This window comes from Mus caroli, chromosome X (assembly GCF_900094665.2).
Source record: "Mus caroli chromosome X, CAROLI_EIJ_v1.1, whole genome shotgun sequence".
Classification (NCBI taxonomy): domain Eukaryota; kingdom Metazoa; phylum Chordata; class Mammalia; order Rodentia; family Muridae; genus Mus; species Mus caroli.
The window spans coordinates 40533371-40553160 of record NC_034589.1 but is presented as its reverse complement, the minus strand read 5'-3'; the positions used below and the strand labels follow the sequence as shown (position 1 = coordinate 40553160).

Genomic DNA, 19790 nt, shown 5'->3' with positions numbered 1-19790 from the left:
GAGGCAGAGGCAGAGGCAGAGGCAGAGGCAGAGGCAGAGGCAGAGGCAGAGGCAGAGGCAGAGGCAGAGGCAGAGGCAGAGGCAAGAGTAGAGGGGGCAAAGGCAATTTCTGTGAGACTAGCCAGGACTAGCCAGTAAGTTCTAAGACAGCCAAAACTACGTAATAGAGAGACCCTGTCTCAAAAAACTAAAACCAAACCAAACCAAAATGGAACCAAAAACAAACTAGACTTTATTTTAAGCTCCCAACAAAATCAAATGGAAAGAACATATACCCCTTGTCTCTGACATACACCACACACTCTACAATCAACATCCTATGCTAAAGTGGTACATGCTTTACAATCATGAACATACATTAACACATTGTCACCACTTCATTTACAACGGGGTTCTCTCTTTCAGGGCTTTTAACAAATGCATAGACATCTGCTATTTAATATCATCAAGTATTTTCACTGCATTAAAAATACTTTGAGCTTTACTCTTCCCTGCCTGTTTTTCTCTTGGGTCATGACAAGTGCTCATCTTTTTTATTTATTGTTTCCTTAGTTTCCCATTCTTCAGAATGTCATACCATTAAATGAAGCCTTTTTAGGTTGACTTTCTTCATTTAGTAATACATGGTTCAGTTGCCTTTGTCTTTCTTCATGGGTCAATAGCCCAATTTCTTTTTAGCACCAAGAGAGATTCCACATTCTGAATGTGCGCTGTGTATTTATTCATCTACCTACTAAGGACCATCTTTGTTGTTTCCAAGTTTACGTGGTTATGAATAAATCTTCTGTACACATCTGTATGTAGGATGTCTTAAAAATACAAGATTTTGATTCCCTTGGGAATATCAGAGAATATGCTTGTTGGGTCCTATGACAAAAGTAGGTTTAGATTTATAAATCTAATTAAATCTAATTCTTCCAAAGTGGCTATGGCATTTCACATTTTCCCAGTACCAAATGAAAACTCAGTACACCTCTTTGCCAGCATTTTGGTGTCAAAATATTGGATTTCACCTTTATAATAGGTATATAGGGTTTTTTCCTTATTTTTTCTGCAATTTTAATTTTTGAGATTGTAATATAATTACATCATTTCCCCTTCCCCTTTTATCTCCCAGTAAGCCATACCCTATTCTCTTTAAAATCAATTTCTTAAATATATAAATACAACCTGCTCAGTCTGTATAATGTTACTTGTATGTATGCTTTCAGGGCGGACTATTTGGTACTGTATAACTAACCCATTTGCTCTTGCTGAGGAAGACTATTTCTCCTGATGTCAGCATTCCTTTGTTACCTGTAGTTCTTTGTGTAGGGTTTAGGACATATGAGCTTCCCTCCTGCTTACACTAGCATGCCTATTGGTGTTGTTCTTATTCAGCTTGTATTTAGGCATTTATGTTAGTGAAACTTCGTTAGTGTAGTTTTTTAGACATTTCTAGGAGACACAACCTCACAGCAAACTTTCTCTTCTTCTGGCTGTTAGAAATTTTTTATTTTTCTGCCTTAGTTGGGGTTTCCATTGCTATGAAGAGACACCATGACCAAGGCAACTCTTATAAAGGACAATTGTTGCTAGCTTACAGGTGCAGAGGTTTAGTCCATTATCATCAAGGCAGGAAGCATGGCAGCATCCAGGTAGGCATGGCACTGGAGGAGAAGCTTAGAGTTCTATATCATGATCCCAAGGCTTCTACATCATGATTCCAAGACTTGCTTCTTCAGGCAGCCAGTAGCAGGCTCTCTCTTCAGCAGTGGGTGGAGCTTGAGCACTAGGAGCCCTCAAAGCCCCCCTATACAGTGACACACTTCCTCCAACTGGGCCACACCTATTCAAACAAGGCCACATCTCCTAATAGTGTCACTTCTCATGGGCCAAGAATATTCAAACCACCACACTCCTCTTCTGAAATGATCCTGGAGCCTCAGGTGCAGTAGTTGTGTTATAGATGTATCAGTTGGGACTGGGACCTACAACTGTGCAGTTTGATTGGCTATAGTTTTCTATGATGATCTCTGTTGTAAAGAGAAATCTCCCCAATGTAGGGTGATAGTTACATTGTATCTGTGAATATAAGGATTAATACTCAGAATCCAGTTAGAACTTACGTTGGTTTAGTAAAGTGGTGGTTGTAGGTTCTCTGCGAATAACAATGGCCTCACTAGCCCTGGGTAGTTGGCTAGGTTTTCTAGTACCAGGCATGATTTCCCTCCTCTTCCATGTGTTTTAAGTCCAAATAAAAAGATGTTGGTTGCTTCCAACACCCTCAGGGCTATTGTGCCATGCTGGTCATCATTGTGGTTTATAAATATCATCACTATGTAGGACTGTTGGTTGTCTTCCTCTTTTGGAAATTTGCATGGCACCTTCTGGTACCATGAAAGCTAGTCCTCAAGGAGGCTAGTCTTCAAGGAGGAGACATCTGGATAAGGAACTGTGTCTGAAATGCATGGTGTCTTCAGCATTAGGGACGTTCCTTTGAATTCTAGGGGCAACGAAGGTTAATAGCAATACCCTGAAGTATTTTGGGAGTGTCTTGGGCCCCTCTGACCAACAACTCAAAAGAGGAATTCTCATGCCTGATATTGGGGCTTTTATTGGATAAGTCTGTGCCTCTTTAGGAGAACATTGCCAGCTGAGATGGGAAGATTTCCCTTAAGCCGTCTATACACAGGTGTAGTATATCTTATAGGTATTTTTAGATAGTTACTGTATGATTTCCTTGTGACTTTTCCAGACATTCTTACTGTTACTGTGGATGGGAAGGCATCTGATGAGTTTCTTTCCTACAAATTTAGTATTTGTACTTTTGTGATTGGTAACTATCTTGTTATTGGTAACGATTGTTGGGAGGATTACTGTCTTGGTGTTTGCCTGAGGGCAATTTCCTTATTCCATCTCTATTTCCTACTTGGGAATTTCTGTAAGAAGAAGCTACCCCTTCTCTGTCAATTATTTCTGTCCTTGTTTACTTATATCACTGTAGATTCATGTCTGTGTATTTCTGATGTACAATAGTTTTTATTGTTGTTGTAGCTAAAAATTGGTCTATAAAACACAGTTTTGAACAGATAGAAATGATGTTTTACTAAAGAAGAACTCCTTTTTAGATCTTGATTTTACTGAAAAGTGAGAGCTAAGCCCTTTTACGTGGCATCACACTCACTATACTGACAAAGCTTTCTTGCTGTGGTCTGCCTCTGATAGGTTTTGTTTTTTGACTTATATTTGTCTGTTTTATTTGCAATTTTAACTCAGACTGCTTTGTGCTTTATCCTGCTTAGATGGAGGTGATGGCCTTTCTGCACAGGGTGGAAATTGCCTGCCTAATATGTTTTTTAGATCTAATTATATGATATGACTTTTATTTATTCTCCAATTATTCCTATGGGTTAGTAGTACTAAGACTGTTTTATAAAGTAGAAAAAAAATATCGGTAGAACCTAAATATCACTGGAACTTCTTTTTTTTTTTGTCCTGGGACCCCTTTATGCTCAGCACATCCTATACTACTGAACTGCATCCCTAGCTTCATTCACAGTTTTAGAATAAGATTAGTGTTAGTAAAATAATTGTGTATGTGTAATATAGTAAGCATTTCCATGCTTTGATTTCTAGCAAACGTCATAATTTACAGATAAGCTATATACTTTATTTATTTTTATTTTATGTATATTGGTGTTCTGCTGACATGTATGTATGTGTGAGGGTGTCAGATCCTATGGAACTGGAGTCTCAGACAATTGTGAGCTGCCATGTGGTTGCTGGGAATTGAACCCGGGTCCCTTGGAAGAATAGCCAGTGTTCTTAACAGCTGTGCCACGTCTCCAGTCCCAGATAGGATATATTTTAATTATTTTGATGACTTTTATAATTGAATATCTAACATTAACAGTAGTAGCCAAAAATAAGGATTTTTGAATAATCTCCTTTGAGGTTACATACTATTTCTGTACATTCATGTTTTCTAGATAGGATCATAAATTAAGTTGACCTTGTTTCTAAAGAGAATTAAGAATCTGAAGGTATTGTTTATAAATCTTAGAAATTATACGTTAAGGTAGACTTCCATTTATGATTTGTTGAATCAGTTACATTATTTTACTAGCATGCCTAGTAAGTTAAATCATGGTAGCTGACATTAATCCTCCTATAAATCGACTTGAGTATGTTAGTATTAATATACTTTCTTTCATCTAAAACAAGCCAATTCAGTATAATTTATTCTGTTTTGAAAGTTCAAGAACTGGCCTTTAACATTTATTTCAAAATTCAACATCCAGACTTTCAAACAAACACTGATTGGATGGCCAAATATATTACTTTTAAAAAGTTAGTTTCAAGTCTAAAGTTTTACTTTTGAAAGGTTAAATTGTATGCTATTTATAAAACCTTTTTTACAAGCATGTATATGTGTGTATGTATGTACACATTAATGTTGGTGTACATGTATGTTCACACATGTGTGGAGACCTGAGGTTGGTATCTGATGCCTTATATATGGAGGTAGTGTTTCTCTCTTGAAATCATAGTTCACTGATCAGGTTTGCTAGATTGCCAGCTTCCTCCAGGGAATCCTCTGTTGCCATATCCTGAGATATTTATAAAACCTTTTTTGTCCTCATTACTGTCACCTAATACGTGAATTCATTTGGTACAAAAGCCATAATTCATCCCCTCCTTTACCTTAGTCCTTCCCTCCCTCTCTTCCACTGTTCTTTCCTTCCTTTGTTTGGTGTTGAACCCTGGGCTTCTTACATGCTAGCCAAGTTCTCTACTACTGACATACATCTCTAGCCCTAGATGTGGATATTATTTTATTTAGGCACCACATTATAAGTTCTTATAACCTTTTAGAGACATTAAAGGCCATTTACTCTAACCTTTCTTGTAATTAAGAAATCTCACTTTATAGGGTGAGCAAGATGGCTCAGTGAAAGCCTGACAACCTGAGTTCAGTCCTTGGAATCCGTATGGTGGAGAGAACCGACTCCTAAAAGTTGTTCTCTGATCTTCGCAGGTGCGACATGGCATGAACATGCATGCACACATACACACACGTGCACCCACAAATAAGTAAACAGATATGATTAAAAACGAAAATCTCATTTACAGCTTCTCCAATTGATGACAGCTTGTGTTTCAATACTGAAGTGCTGGGATTCCTCCCTCTCTCAGGGTAGTTCCTTTCACTGTTTGTCATCTTGTCTTTATGTATTCTAGGCAAACAGTCTACCATTGAGCTACTCCCCTAGCTGTGTTAGATTATATTGCACAATGGTGTTGTTTCTTGTAACTTTGCACATTGGTTTGAATCTTAGAAATAAATAATAATAAAAAAACCCCTAATCTTTGTTATTGCCCAGACTTTGACTTATCCACCCTAACTTTGGGATTATCTTCTTGGGACCATGTGAAAGCATGTAGATCCCTAACCGCCCTCATTATCCTTAGTTTATTATCCACCATTTTCTTAACTGGTTTTGGGGATTGAACCAAGGACCTTGTGCATGATAAGCAATTGTTCTACCACTGAGTCATAGGCAGCCTTGCCATCCACTTTTTGCCTATGGTTCCATATTGAAGCCAACCTTAAGGTAAGAGATAGGACAATTAATGATACATGAATGGCCTTTTAAAGGTCTCATGGTTCATTATATTTAAAGTCACTAGGCTACAAACTATGAAATTGAGAAAAACAGGAATGAGAAAAATTTTCCTTGGACTCCAGAACTGTGTGTTGTCAGTTTTGTTTGTTGACTATTAAAATGCACTTTCTAGCTGACAGTGGGGTAGGTTTTATAATGCTGCAAGCCAATGGTAATATTAATTTTCATGTGTAATAATACCTTCTATTTAACTGTTGAAGTTACTGTGTTTGGTGTTGTGGCTCCAACCCAAGGCCTTGCACAAGTTAATCATATACTGTACTACTGAGCTAGATTCCCAGATCCTTTGTGGTTATATTTAATCCTACAGGTAAGTCTTAAGTATTCTCATTTCATGAAAAGCAAAGATAATCCTCAAAGCAATATGACCAGTGAAATGCTAGGATTCAGATTCAAATCTGAATCTTTCTGATTCTAGTGACTTTTCTCCACTGCACTACAGCTTACCTTTCTTGAAAGTTCCCTTTGAACTTTTTTTTCTTGCTTTGAAGGGGTGACTGACATGCTGTTTCTTGTCATTTTCTAGTCTGACCTACTGTATGTTTAGAGTTACCAGAATCAATATTATTTTTCTTTTTATAGAGTTACTCCTTATTTACTTAAATTGGCATTAGATGCTAAATGGGCTGTCCAGATCATTCTCAATTAAGAACTTAATTGAGGGAAGAACTTAAAAATTATTTTCAAAAATGCAAAACAACAATAACAAAAATGTCTTCGCTCTTAAACTTGATCTTCAACAGTGCTGTGGAACTTTGCAGGTAGAAGTAGGATTTATGAAGCAGGTTTTAATTGCTTCTAATTACTGCCTTATTGCATGTGGTGCTGAGGAAATAGTCTGCAGTAATTAAACCTCTTGTTCTTGCTTGTTGTGTGTAGCTGGGTACAGTGGAATGGATTGAACCTCCTAAACGAGAACGCAAAGCCAACTATGCAGTGGATGCCTACTTTAGAGAGGCTTTACGTGTCAGCGAGCCAAAGATCCCGAAGGTAAAACTGGCCAAGGCCACTTCTTACGTGCTGTTGTAGAATTTTCTAATAACATGGTTTGTGATTCAGATTTTCTTATTACTTCCTAAAATATAACAACACAGCAAAAACTTAATGGGAAGTAGCTATATGAATGGATTCTATCGTATTTAATTTTCCAAATGTAAAAAAAAAAAATCACCAGCATGACTTATATTAGCTGTACTTCATGAGAACAAATTATTATTATTTTTTTAATTTATTTTTTATTAGGTATTTTCCTCGTTTACATTTTCAATGCTATCCCAAAAGTCCCCCATACCCACCCCCCCAATCCCTTACCCACCCACTCCCCCTTTTTGGCCCTGGGGTTCCCCTGTACTAGGGCATATAAAGTTTGCAAGTCCAATGGGCCTCTCTTTGCAGTGATGGCCGACTAGGCCACCTTTTGATACATATGCAGCTAGAGTCAAGAGCTCTGGGGTACTGGTTAGTTCATATTGTTGTTCCACCTATAGGGTTGCAGGAGAACAAATTCTTTTTTTTTTTATTACATATTTTCCTCAATTACATTTCCAATGCTATGAGAACAAATTCTTATGTATGTAATAGTATGTAATATATTTTTCTCTCTCAGGCTCCTCGGCCTCCAAAACAGCCAAATGTTCAAGATTTTCAATTTTTTCCACCGCGCTTATTTGAGCTCCTGGAAAAGGAAATTCTTTATTATCGGAAGACTATAGGTTACAAGGTAATTTTTCAAATTCGTGTGATATAATACTTTAAAATTATTTTGTTTGTTATGAGTGTTTTGCCTGCATGTTTTTCTGTGCACCATACATGTGCATGGTGTCCATACAGGCCAGAAGAGGGTATTAGGTTCCCTAGAACAAAAGTTACAGGTCACAGTGAGCCACTGTGTGGATGCTGGGAAATGAAACTGGAAAAGCATCAACGTACTCTCAGCTGCTGAATCATTTCTTCTAGTCTCAATAATCTTTAGCATACTGGTGTTGTAGAATTCTCTTATAACATGGTTTGTTATTCTGATTTTCTTATATTATTGCTAAATCATAGGTCCTAAAATATTACAACACAGCAAGCACTGGTTAAAATAGACAATGGACTCTATTCTATTTACTATTAAAGAATATAAGAGCACAGAACATTTTGAACCAGAAGTAATGATTCAACTTTCAAATCACTCAAAAGGGACATCAATGAAAGTAATTGGTCTCCCAGTATTTCAACAGTAACTTCTGTAATGTTATTTTAATAGATTTAGTATGTAGAAAGAACTTGCATGTGATTGGAAATGAATTTTGATATATGATTAATTTTTAAATGATTTCTTTAATAGAACTAAGAAAGAGTATTTTTATGTTTATTGCTCATAAGTTAATAAAAGCTCTGTTGGTAATTAGTGGTCACTTAGATGCCAAAGATAACAAATCATATGAGAATGATTCATATAATTTTAAAATAAAATGATCTTTAGAATTTAAAATTCCTTTTTGCAGATACAGATGCAAATTTTAATAAATAAAATTTAGGGGTTGTAATCGTATATCTATATCCTAGAAAGATTAAGAAAACTAGGTTATTTCTGTATGTGAAAGTTGGCTTCATAGGCAATGAGCATAGGAAAAAATTTAAAGTATCAGCAGAATTGTAATCAAGAAAATTTCTGTTTTATGAATTGGAACTTATGTTTTAACATTTATTTTGTTCCACCTTAGAGTTGTAACTATGATAAATTATTTGGTTAGTAGCTTGAATGTACCTAGAAAAACTCTATATATTTTGAAAATTAATTTTATTCCCGAACTAGAGTGGGCCTCTAGAATATTTACAGTATTTTTGTATACTGGGAGTATTGTATTTGAATCAGAGCAAAACAGTCTTTCTCACTCAGTATGTGTGAAGGTTTAAAAAAACATATACATACCCAAGTTCTAGTGGTCTATTTCTTTATGTAATTCTGGCACTTGGGAAGTTGAGGCAGGAAGATTGCAAGTTTGAGTGCAGTTTAGACTGCATAGTGATTGTCTTAGGGTTTTACTGCTGTGAGCAGAGACCATGACCGAGGCAACTCTTTTTTTTTTTTTTTTTGAGTTTAGATAAATTTATAGCAGATATCGGGTCACTAAAACAGATTTAAAGATTCTTGTTTCCATTAATAACAGTTAACATAAAAATAATAGTTGACATGTAATTTTTTTCATAAAACACAGTTCATAGGGATGGTGCACATAAATATTTATTTTTCTAGTTATCAGTATTACAGTAATGCTACAAAATTACTTTATTTATCTTTGCAATAATGGAACTTTCATAAAGACATTTAAATGGGACTGGCTAACAAGGTCAGAGGATCAGTCCATTATCATCATGGCAGGAACGCGGCAGTGTGTCCAGGCAGTGGTTTAGGACGAACTGAGAGTTCTACATCTTTATCTGAAAGCTGTTAGGGGAAGACTGACTTCCAGGAAGCTAGGAGGAGAGTCTCAAAGCCTATGCTCACAGTGACACACTTTCTCCAACAAGGCCACAACTCATAATAGTGCCACTTCCTGGGCCAAGTGTATTCAAACTAACACAGTGACTTCAAGGACAATGAGATCTTGTTTCAGAAAACTGATGAACTTAGAGAATATACATGGGTTAGTTATGATATTGTTAGAAATGTGGTTAAATTGGAAAGAATCATTTCAGGACAGTGTAGCAGAGTAAAGCAACCATGTTTGACCACTCAGGGTATACATAAGACCACTCTCAAAGAAAGTAAATGCAATATAGAGACAAAATGCAAAATGCAACGTCTTAGTTATTAAATAGTTAATTTCTCAGTATAAGCAGGAATATAGAAGTTTACCTTTGCTTGTAGTTATTCTTGACATAAACATTATTTTTACTTTCTTTTATCAGCTGTTATCCGTAAGACTTGAAAGGAGAATTAATTGGAATACTAGATCGTGACTACCAAATGAAATATTTGTGCAGAACATTGTCTAATTTACCCAGCACTTTAACATCTATTTCACTTGATCCTAACAGCCTCATTATATGGGTTTGATTGTCTCCTTGTAATTGGTGAGGAAACTGAAGTTCAGCAAGGTTCAGTTTTGTACAAGGTCACAGAGCTAATGAGGTTGCCCTGCTGTCTCAAACCCTCTTACTACACTTTAAATACTGTGTTCTTTCTATCCAGACATCCTCAGCTACTTCTGTGTGTGCTATAACCCCATTCTTTTCTGTAGTCCTAAGTAAGGATTGTGTTTATTAGTGGTAATGACATGTCATTTGGGAGGTGGGCCAAGTGGTAGTCAAGTAGCAGCAATAAAACAAAACAAAACAAAACAAAACACTTCATCACAGAATGATGGAACTATTCATGCACCTTCTTTGGAGATAGTGTGATTTTGTTCCCTGTGAGAATTCCAATGCCCACTACATTCTGGCCACAGATTCAGTTAGAATGTAAACAGTGCCTTTAGTACACACAGTTTGTGGTTAGGAGCGAGGTCTCAGAATGATCATTTGGGTGGTGGCCAGCTGGAAGAACACGGAGGAGGGAAGAAACCTTATAAGACAGGGCAATGAACAGACAGCTGCAAGAGCTAAGAGAAAGGCAGAGGGAAGGGGTGGAAGATGAGAGGAAAAGCTTGAGTGGGGAGGTGCAAGATGCTATGCAGTTCACATTCTTGCACTCTGCTGTTTCATTTCCCTCAGCTCACAGAAAGTGGTAGAGAACAGCAAAGGGTGAAAGGGGGCCTGGCTCCATTTAATACAGGTTCACTGAGCACTGGTTTGTATTAGGTGCTGCAATAGGCACTTGGGAGAAATTGATAAACAAACTTGACTGCTGGATAACTGCCATGATGGGACACAGACACGCTCCTGGAAACGACCTGTTCTTGTTGACAATCCCCTTTGCTGTGTAGTATTGCTGCTTGAAGGGAGTTGACAGCTGCCTGTGTGAGGCAGCATATTTACAAACTGACGGAGAAGGGCCAGACTCCATCAACTCAGTCTGCTCTTTAGTATCTGTTGTGCTGGGTAATGTAATCACGGGAATTCATAAGTCTAAAGGACATACTCCCAGCCTTCCTGAAGATCATTACTATTTAACTAAGGAACTAGTTGCTGTTTGTAGGCATCTTCAGGGGAAATTAAAGGATAAACATACTAAATTACATCTGGTTCTGAAAGAAAAATTTACTGATTAATACAATACTATCAAGATCATTCATTAGAAATATAGTCACAGCCTCTACCCTGGTGGCATAAGCATACATATGTACTTAAGCAATAAAGTCCTGACAGTAGTAGTAATAGTAGTACTACTAGTAATAATGATAATAAAGAAATGACAGATTCTGAGAATTTAGAATATAATGCCAGAGACAGACATAAACAGATATTACATTGCGGTGGTATTATCACTTCATAGTGGTGCTTATGAAGGGTGACTGTCAGGCAGTTTGGTAGGTATACAAAGTGGTGCAGAAGATGGAGGCAATGCTCTCTAGGGAAGAAGAGTCACTTAAGCCAAGATTTATAAGATGATGGGATTGGGTCTGTTAAGTGTAGGAGAGAAGACATCAGGTCACCATATTCTTTGTGCTAAGCAGAGCCCTGAGGTGGGGAAGAAGAGGCAGTTTTCCAGAGGTAGAGTGTGATCAGAGGTGGAGATATGTATAGGTCACAACTAGGGTGAAATTTAATTTCAGAGTAAAGGAAACTACTCAGATTCCTTTAAAGCAGAGATGTGGGTGGCAAAATGATACCGATCTAAGATTTCCTAGTGTTTTATAAAATTCCAAGTTCTGTATAAATATTAGCCTGGCATCCTCATTATAAGAACTGCATCTTTATTTTACAAATGAGGATCTGAGGCATAGTAAACTTTTTCTCAGAGTTATAGGATGTATAGGTGGTAAAGGCTGATCAGATTTACATTTTTCAGAATTATTTAAACTGTGTGTATGCATGTGTGCATGTGTGCATGTTCCTGTGCATGCTATGCACAGGAAGTCAGAGCATGACATCATTCGAGAGTTGATTTTCCCTTCTTACCATATGTGAATCCAGGAACTGAACTCATGTTGTCAGACTTTTGTGGCAAGAGCCCTTACATGCTAAGCCATCTCATTGACACTTGACTTATATTTTCAAATTATCATCCTGGATGTAACATGAGGAATAGTACATTTATTAGGAAAACCACCCAGAAGACTGTTGAAATATGAAAATGAGAGACAGCGGTGAAACCTTGGGCTGCAGTTGTGACAGGCACGGTATTGGCAACGACAGGAGAGCCATTGCTCTGCTGTTCTCTTCTTAGCTTTGTGCTCTCTTTGGTTCCACCTTGGACTCCCACGGTGCATCTAAAGATTTGATGGGAGTCTCTTTTAGGAATACCTAGGTGAGGATTTAGAAGATAAATACCATATTCCAGTTCCTTAAAACTTTCTGAACTTTGTCTCTTCCATTTTTTCCTAAGAACTATGGGTCTGAGCTCAGGTGGGTTATCTAATTGGAAGGGTCTCATGATTGAGTTCAGAGTACAGACAGATGAGCATGACTTGTTAATCATCTACAGAGTTTCAAAGATAACATTCTACGTATCTTAAGAAATTCCTAGGATTGGGCTGGAGAGATGGCTCTGCCAGTAAAGATCGTTTGTTGCTAAGCCCAAGGACCTGAGTTTAAGCTCTGGAACTCATATGGTGGGAGGAGGGAAGTGACTCTCTCAAGTTATTCTCTGGCCCCCCACACATGCTGTAGCATGTGCCCACCTGCACATAAACACACACAACATAAATGTAAACAAAAAAGTCAAAGATAAATATTTACTTAATATTGTTTGATACCTTATGCATCTAGAAAACTCATCGAAGTTACAAAATAAATGAAGCAATAATTTATTTTTATGTGAGCACAGCTGCTGTAGTGGAGGTACTTGATGTTTTCTATGTACATGTTCTCAAAAACTTGAGTTCTGTCCCCTTTTGATGTTTGTAGTAGTAATCATTCAGGGCTGTCCAATCTTTTGTCATCTCAGCATGACCCTGTCATCTCTAATGTTTACCCTTAAGACCCATACAATATAATTATAAAAAATAAATAAAGAATCTTGTGTTAGAATATGGGGTAAGAGGAAATCGGAATGGTCCATAGTTGGGTACATTGTAGCTAATGCTGATTTGTGTGTTTTGAGACTCCAAAGTGTTACCCTACAGTGATTGAAGAAAGGGCTAGTAAGAGGCTCAATTGCTTGCTTATGTTTTTGTTCTGAGACAGGGTCTCACTATGCAGTGCTGACTGGCCTGGAACTCTCTGTGTAAATCACACTAACCTCAAACTCCCAGAATTCTGCCTGCCTCTGCCTTCCAGTACTGGGATTAAAGGCATACACCTGCTGTGGGCTCACTAGTTCTGAAGTTGTTGATACATGTTCTCGAGAGCCTGCTTATTAGCTATTAAATTTTTTTGTTTTCTCTCCTTATACATTTGGTACACCGAGGCCACATCAGTAGTGTGCCTAGTAAGATTTTCAGTTAAAAGGTTTCATTGGTGGCTGGGAGGAGTGGTTATTTGCTTTAGTGTAATCACTTTGTGGCTGGCGGGGTCAATTCTTCCCCACCCAAGCTTTGACCTTGCTGTAAGTGGGACATCTTCAGAGGCTTTTTTACTCTCTACAATTAAAGGAGTTGATAATTAATATACTTATGTGTTCACTAAAGTCTTATCATTGGAAGAGGGTGACAACTGAAATTTTAACTTGTAGTCGATCTAAGAGCACGAATGAAAAGTGTTTTTACCATATTTAAAGCTCCACAAAGCTTCAGGACATTCCTGTATCTATCTCCAAAAGATTTCTTTAGGGACAGATATAAACATTTGACAAATGGATGAGGTCCCATGCACTTTGTGAGCTTTGGTAATGTGTCATTGTGGGCTGCCTGTTAAGCTATGGAGAGCTGATTTCAGGAGACTGCTCTCATTTTCTGTGCTGCCACATTTAATTTAGCAATCCATATTTCTATAAAATCTTGCTGAACTCCTAAGCAATAAGTTTTTTTTTTTTACTCTCTCGTGGAATCTAGCTCCTTTTTATTCATTTATTTATTTGAGGAGATAGAGTCCACACCACTGTGTGACCCTGGAGGTCAAAGGACAACTTGTGGGAGTCAGGTCTGTCCTTCCACCACCATCTGGGTTACAGGGATTGCCTTTATCTGCTGAGCTATTCGGAATGACACTGCCCTTTCATCAGCCTCTACATTTCATGTTTGGTTTATGCTTTTTCTATTTCTTTTGTCACCGTACTTCATTTCCAAGTTATAATGTCTCAGCAGTTCTCTGCCTCTGGCCTGGGAGCCAGCACAGAACACACCCAGACACCAAAATCTCAGCACAAAAGAGGTTTATTTTACCTCAGAGGATTCAACTTGGGTGGTGGGGTACTACCTCTGGATCTGGCAAAGACAGCAGCGGGTGTCTCTGCTGGAATGTTTTTGTTTTTTATTTTTTTTCATTTTTTATTAGATATTATCTTTATTTACATTTCAAATGTTATCCCCTTTCCTAGTTTCCCCTCCAAAAATCCCCCTATCCCTTTCCCCCTCCGCCTGCTCACCAACCCACCCAACTCCCATCCCTGGTCCTGGCATTCCCCTATACTGAGGCATAGAACCTTCACCTCTCCTCCCATTGATGACCGACTAGGCCATCCTCTGCTACATATACAGCTAGAGCCACAAGTTCCACCATGTATTTTCTTTGATTGGAATGGTTTTTAAGGAGAAAAGGAGGGAAGTCTGAGCTAGGATGAGTTCATAAGTCCTGATTGGACATGTTAGTCAGTGTAGCCAAATAATGCATTTCGATAACTAGATCTTGGTGTCTTGTTAGCTGGACCTTGGTTAGCTGGACCAGCCTCAGGAATGTGTCAGGCCCAAGGAAGTAAGCCAGATAAAGGAGTGGACCTTGGTGGCTAGGTTTGGAATGTGGAAGTGCCTGGATGAGGGAATCTAATAGTTTCATAAGGGAGAGAGAAGGGAGGGGGCAGGGCAAGATCTGCCTGTACTATCTTTGCAATGTGCTGGGTCTGTTAGAGAAGCCTTCAGGTAGTTTCTCTACTTTGCTCCATCTACTGGAAGGACTATAGTGAAAATATGTCATTCTGATACTTTACTACCATGATCAAAAGCCCCTCATGGAGTTTGGGACCCTCTGAGTCCATGTACCAAGCTTTTTGTTCTTGTTGTTGTTCTTTTCTCAATATTAGTCCCAACACTCTTTACAGTGCTTGCAATAGAACCCAAAGTTTCACACTCCTCAGCCTAACCCATGCCTAATACAACTCCTGTGTAACCCTGTGCCTTTCTGCTTTCATGCTTTTGCTTATATTGTGCCAGTCTAGAAAAGTCTTTGCTTCACATCTCCCCAGAACTTTAGGGTTTTAGTCACTGTCTTGTCCTTTCATTTCTTTTTCTTCCATTTATTCTTCCTCTTCTTTTCTTTCCTCTTCTTTTCCTACCACTGCTCCCCCTCTTTTACTCTCCCCTCTCATCCTTCCTCTCTCTTCCTCCGTCTTACTCATGAGCTGTTCTCCTGCGTCAGCCTCCCAGCTGCTAAGGGAAATGGATGTGTACTACTACAGTCTATCCTTTCTCTTTTTATGAGCTAGCTCTTGTTGTGTAACCCAGCCATTCTTGAACTCACAAGGTAGACCAAGCTGGCCTCAAACTTACAGTCTTCCTACTTTGGTTTTCTAGTCCTAAGATCACAGTTGTGTGCCAGCACATCTGGTGAAACTAAGTCAAAATCACAGGAGGTTTGGAAATTTCTTGTGGGGAAGGGTTGTGTCCAGCAAATCAATCCGTACTTATTTTAGTACTAAGAATATAATATACACTCAATACATACTGATTTGATTATCTGGTACTTATGGTTACAAATGAATCGGCTTTTTAACATATCCAGTATTTCTTTTTAAGTATCTATTTGGTAAGTTTTTAATCCAAAGAACTATTGGGTATAGCACTTTTAAAGGGCTTACCTTTAAGTTATAATGATACAATTTTAAATGCTATAAAGTATGTATAACAATGAGAAAAAATGTCCTATAATATATGCCATAATTTTATTGTGGTATGTGTATTTGACGTTTCTAGGGAATGAGTCATTTATATTACGTGTGCCTTCCAAACAGTGAAGACTTACTGCCAAGCTTTTCAATTTTCATGTTTAATGGAATGCTATAAAATGTACTACACATGTTCTGTACCTGCTGTCTTAAATCATTGAGCTGCGTCATGTTTCCAGATGTTGCAGTAATGATAGGAGGCTTCAAGGCTGGAAACCAGATTTGTCCTTTCATGACAAGGAGTGCTGTCCAAATGCTGCTGAACTCCAGTGGACCACGTGCACACTCTGATGCACTGAGGCCTTCCGAGCTACCATTATGAGTTGCAGAAATCTCAGCTTTTGTCCCCAGTGGTTCCGGTTCATGCTTTCTTTTCAGTTGTCAAAGTTCTGTACTTTAAAGAGCACTATTATTATCTTTATTGGTCACTGCCAGTGCACAAGTTCTCTCCCATGAATGATGGATCCATCACAGCTGTTGGTGTGCTCTATCATACACTCCCTCTACACATACTTCTTAAATTTGTCATTGCTTTGTTTCCTTCTTTATGTTGCCACTCTCTCTGGAATACCTTTCTTATATCAAACACTCTGTCTTTACAACCTCTATCAGGGAATAAAAGCATTCTATTGTCTCCATGACTTAAGACGACCAGAACACTGGCTGTCATCTTTAGGTGTAGTGCTTCTGCATATACCCTGCTGTATACTACTGGGAGTCTTTAGACACTAAATACCAAAATGTGTGTTTATTCTCCACAATGCCATATGATAGGGATGTATTTTGTTACACAGTATAATGAGATGTAAACTACACTGTGGCATTCATTTATCAATGGGCTACAATCCTCAAATATTATACCATAATAAGAATGGTTTTAATTAGGATAAAACCATAGTGGTAGAAATGCAGAGAAGACTGTGAGCCATCTACTTCTGAGGTTCTACTGTCTACTGTGGAGACAACTCTCCAGATTAATATGTGTATGTATACTTTTTCTGATTAATTTTTCTCATAGGTTTACTCATTTCTCTTTTGATCTTAGGTCCCAAGAAATCCTGAGATCCCCAATCCAGCTATAGCTCAAAGAGAAGAGCAAAAAAAGATTGATGGAGCGGAACCTCTTACACCACAAGAGACTGAAGAGAAGGATAAACTTCTCACACAAGTAAACTATTTTAAGTAGCTGAACTACTTTTAGTCAACTAATAGAAAAAAATCCGCTTTTTAGTATATACAGTTTTCTGGTCTGATATACCCATAAACATACATTTTGACCACATATCTTTACTTTTTAGAAAATTCTTTGTAAAAGATGCTCTCTTGGAAATATTGGGTGAATATGTATATGTAAAACAAAACTGTCAGCTATTAAAAATAAGACACACTTTTACCAATTATAATAATGTCAGTGAATCCAGATTTGAATTTTATTAAATAATAATTTCCAACATATACCTGAAAATTAAATTTCATTGATTGACTTGATCCCTGAAACTGTACTACACAATTTTTTCTTTGATTATGAAAAATTCCTTTTGAAGGAAGTTAAGAGTTCTCAAGAAAGAACGTGAATGCAATAGTGAGAAATTCCTGAAGCATTTTAATGTGATCATTATGTAATTAAAAGCTAATATTAAATAGGGAAGGTTTCCACCTTAAAGCTTTCAAGTAATTGTTGCTTTAATAAATTTTGTATCGCATTTCTGAAATGAGTTCTGGTAAGATAAAACAAAATGTGAATTTATGACACTACTTTAGCCAGCTAAATTTATTTCTTGAGCTATTTTTGGAACAATGTGCAAGACACGGTAGTAGGGGATTCTCCACTCTGTTAGCTGATAATTTGAAATGTTTTTCACATGAAGGAAGGATTAATGCTTGAGGTGATTTATATGCAAGTTATAGAATGTGCTTTACAATATCATACTGTGTCTCAGGAATATGAATTAATTAAAAGTAAAATAAGAGGTTTTTTTTATATTGATACAGACCTTTTGCTTTTAATATCGCATAATTTTATTGAATGAATTTTGACAAAATACTCCAATAAGTTTATGAACAAATGCCTGAAAGTCACCAAAATTTAGCTGGTAATATAATTGCAGTTGGCAGAGTTCTAAGAACAACCACAGGATAAAATATTTATATATTAATGTTTGCTTTTATTTTAATTTCAAAACTTATTTCCTGAGCACAAAAATAAAGTTGTGCCTTTTGAATGCTACACTGCTTATAATATATTCTGAATATACAGTATAATGTGAATATGTAATCTCAATTGAGATAATTGAGTTTATAATTAGAAGCATAATCAAGTTTTTTTGTCCCTCAGAGTTGAATTTAAGCCATCTTTTCCTGATTCTGCAACTTTAATGCTCAAGTTTTTTTTTTTTTTTTAAAGAGATTCATGCCTCTCATGATGGCCTTGAGTTCATCCTGTAGCTGAGGATGGCCTTGAACTTCTGTTCCTCCTGAGTCCATATCATATCTGTTGGAATTACAGGCATGTGCCACCATGTCTGTTTTATGTGCTGCTCTGAACTGAACTCAGGACTTCACCCATGCTAGGCAAGGTTTCTGCCAACTGACTTACAATACCATTGATGGAATAATATTTGGAAATGACCCAAAACACTGGTTGTTACATACTTTAGTAAAAACCGTTCAGATGCCTGACTACAGTATTTATAGAGGTCCTATTTATGAATAGAGTCTTTAAAAGTGATGTTATTTATTATTATTAAAAGAGGTGTGTGCATGGTTAGCATGTACGGAAAGGTCATAGGACAACTTTTGAGAATCAGCTCTTTGTTTCCACAGTGGGATCTGGGGCTCGCACTCAGGTTTTCAGGCTGGTATGACAAGCACCTTCAACTTCTGTTCCAACTTGCTGGTCCTTATGAATGCAATTTTGAAGAGAAATGATTTATTTATTGTAGTTAGGAATGATCGAACGAACATCTTGCATTCTTCCTGGATTTTCTTTCAGTGTTCTTTCAATTCAATACAACCACATGTATCTCTCTTAATTTACATGAGAACAGATCTGTGGGAAAAGTCATTGAGACCCTGGGATATCAGAACTTAAGCATTTACATTAGAATTTATATCAGAATTGTAGTTTAATGTGGGCATCTGGAAATATGGAATTAAGACCATACAATGTCTTAAGATTATAAATCAAGTTAAAGTACTTGAAAAGTACATTTTCTTTAAAGTAAAAAAGCAGTTATTTCTTTAACAACTCAAACTCAGCTTTTTGATTCCACATTAAAGAAATGAACTTTATAAAAGGGCACATGTTAAGCATTTTAAACTGCTTTTCATGCTTCATTGTGCAGATATAAGTAGGATAGTAACTGACTTTATTAATTTGCCATCTACTGATGATGTTTAAATTTTTATTCATAGGGTTTCACAAACTGGACTAAGCGAGATTTTAACCAGTTTATTAAAGCTAATGAGAAGTATGGGAGAGATGACATTGATAATATAGCTCGAGAGGTGGAGGGAAAGTCCCCCGAGGAGGTCATGGAGTATTCAGGTTTGTATGTCACTTCAAATAGATACTTTTATTTAAATGTATGCCTGTCTTTTGAAAAAGAGATTCATTTATTTTTCTGTGTGCGTTTGTGTCCATGTGGATGTAGCCTATGTATGAACAGGTGCCTACGGAGAACAGAAGAAGGCATCAGATACTCTGGAGATGGAGTTACAGGTTGTGAGCTGTCTTGTGTGGGTGCCAGGAACCACATTTTGGTCCTCTAGAAGAGCAGCAAGTGCTCTTAACCACTGTGCCATCTCTCCAACTCCTGATTCTTTGTCATTAATTTAGTTGTGTCTTTGTTCAGAGATGTTAAAACTTTTGTGAATGAGATGTAAGTAATGATGTAATATGATTGGCTAGGAGTCAACTAAGATTGCCAAGTAAAGCATAAACAAAAGTGGCTACTGCATGGCTTTTCTATTCTCTCATTTCTCTTATTTGGTCT

General features: G+C 37.3%; 1 protein-coding gene across 4 annotated transcripts in view; it reads left to right on the top strand.

Moving 5' to 3' along the window:
* The window catches only part of Smarca1 (SWI/SNF related, matrix associated, actin dependent regulator of chromatin, subfamily a, member 1), a 73808-nt gene that overhangs the window by 37237 nt on the left and 16781 nt on the right, over positions 1-19790 (top strand). For all 4 annotated transcript variants that reach the window (XM_021152995.2, XM_021152993.2, XM_021152994.2 and 1 more), the window contains exons 17-20: positions 6549-6659; positions 7276-7389; positions 16841-16963; positions 19210-19342. In XM_021152995.2, the coding sequence (XP_021008654.1) occupies positions 6549-6659; positions 7276-7389; positions 16841-16963; positions 19210-19342 (481 nt within the window). The remainder of the gene's footprint in view (positions 1-6548; positions 6660-7275; positions 7390-16840; positions 16964-19209; positions 19343-19790) is intronic.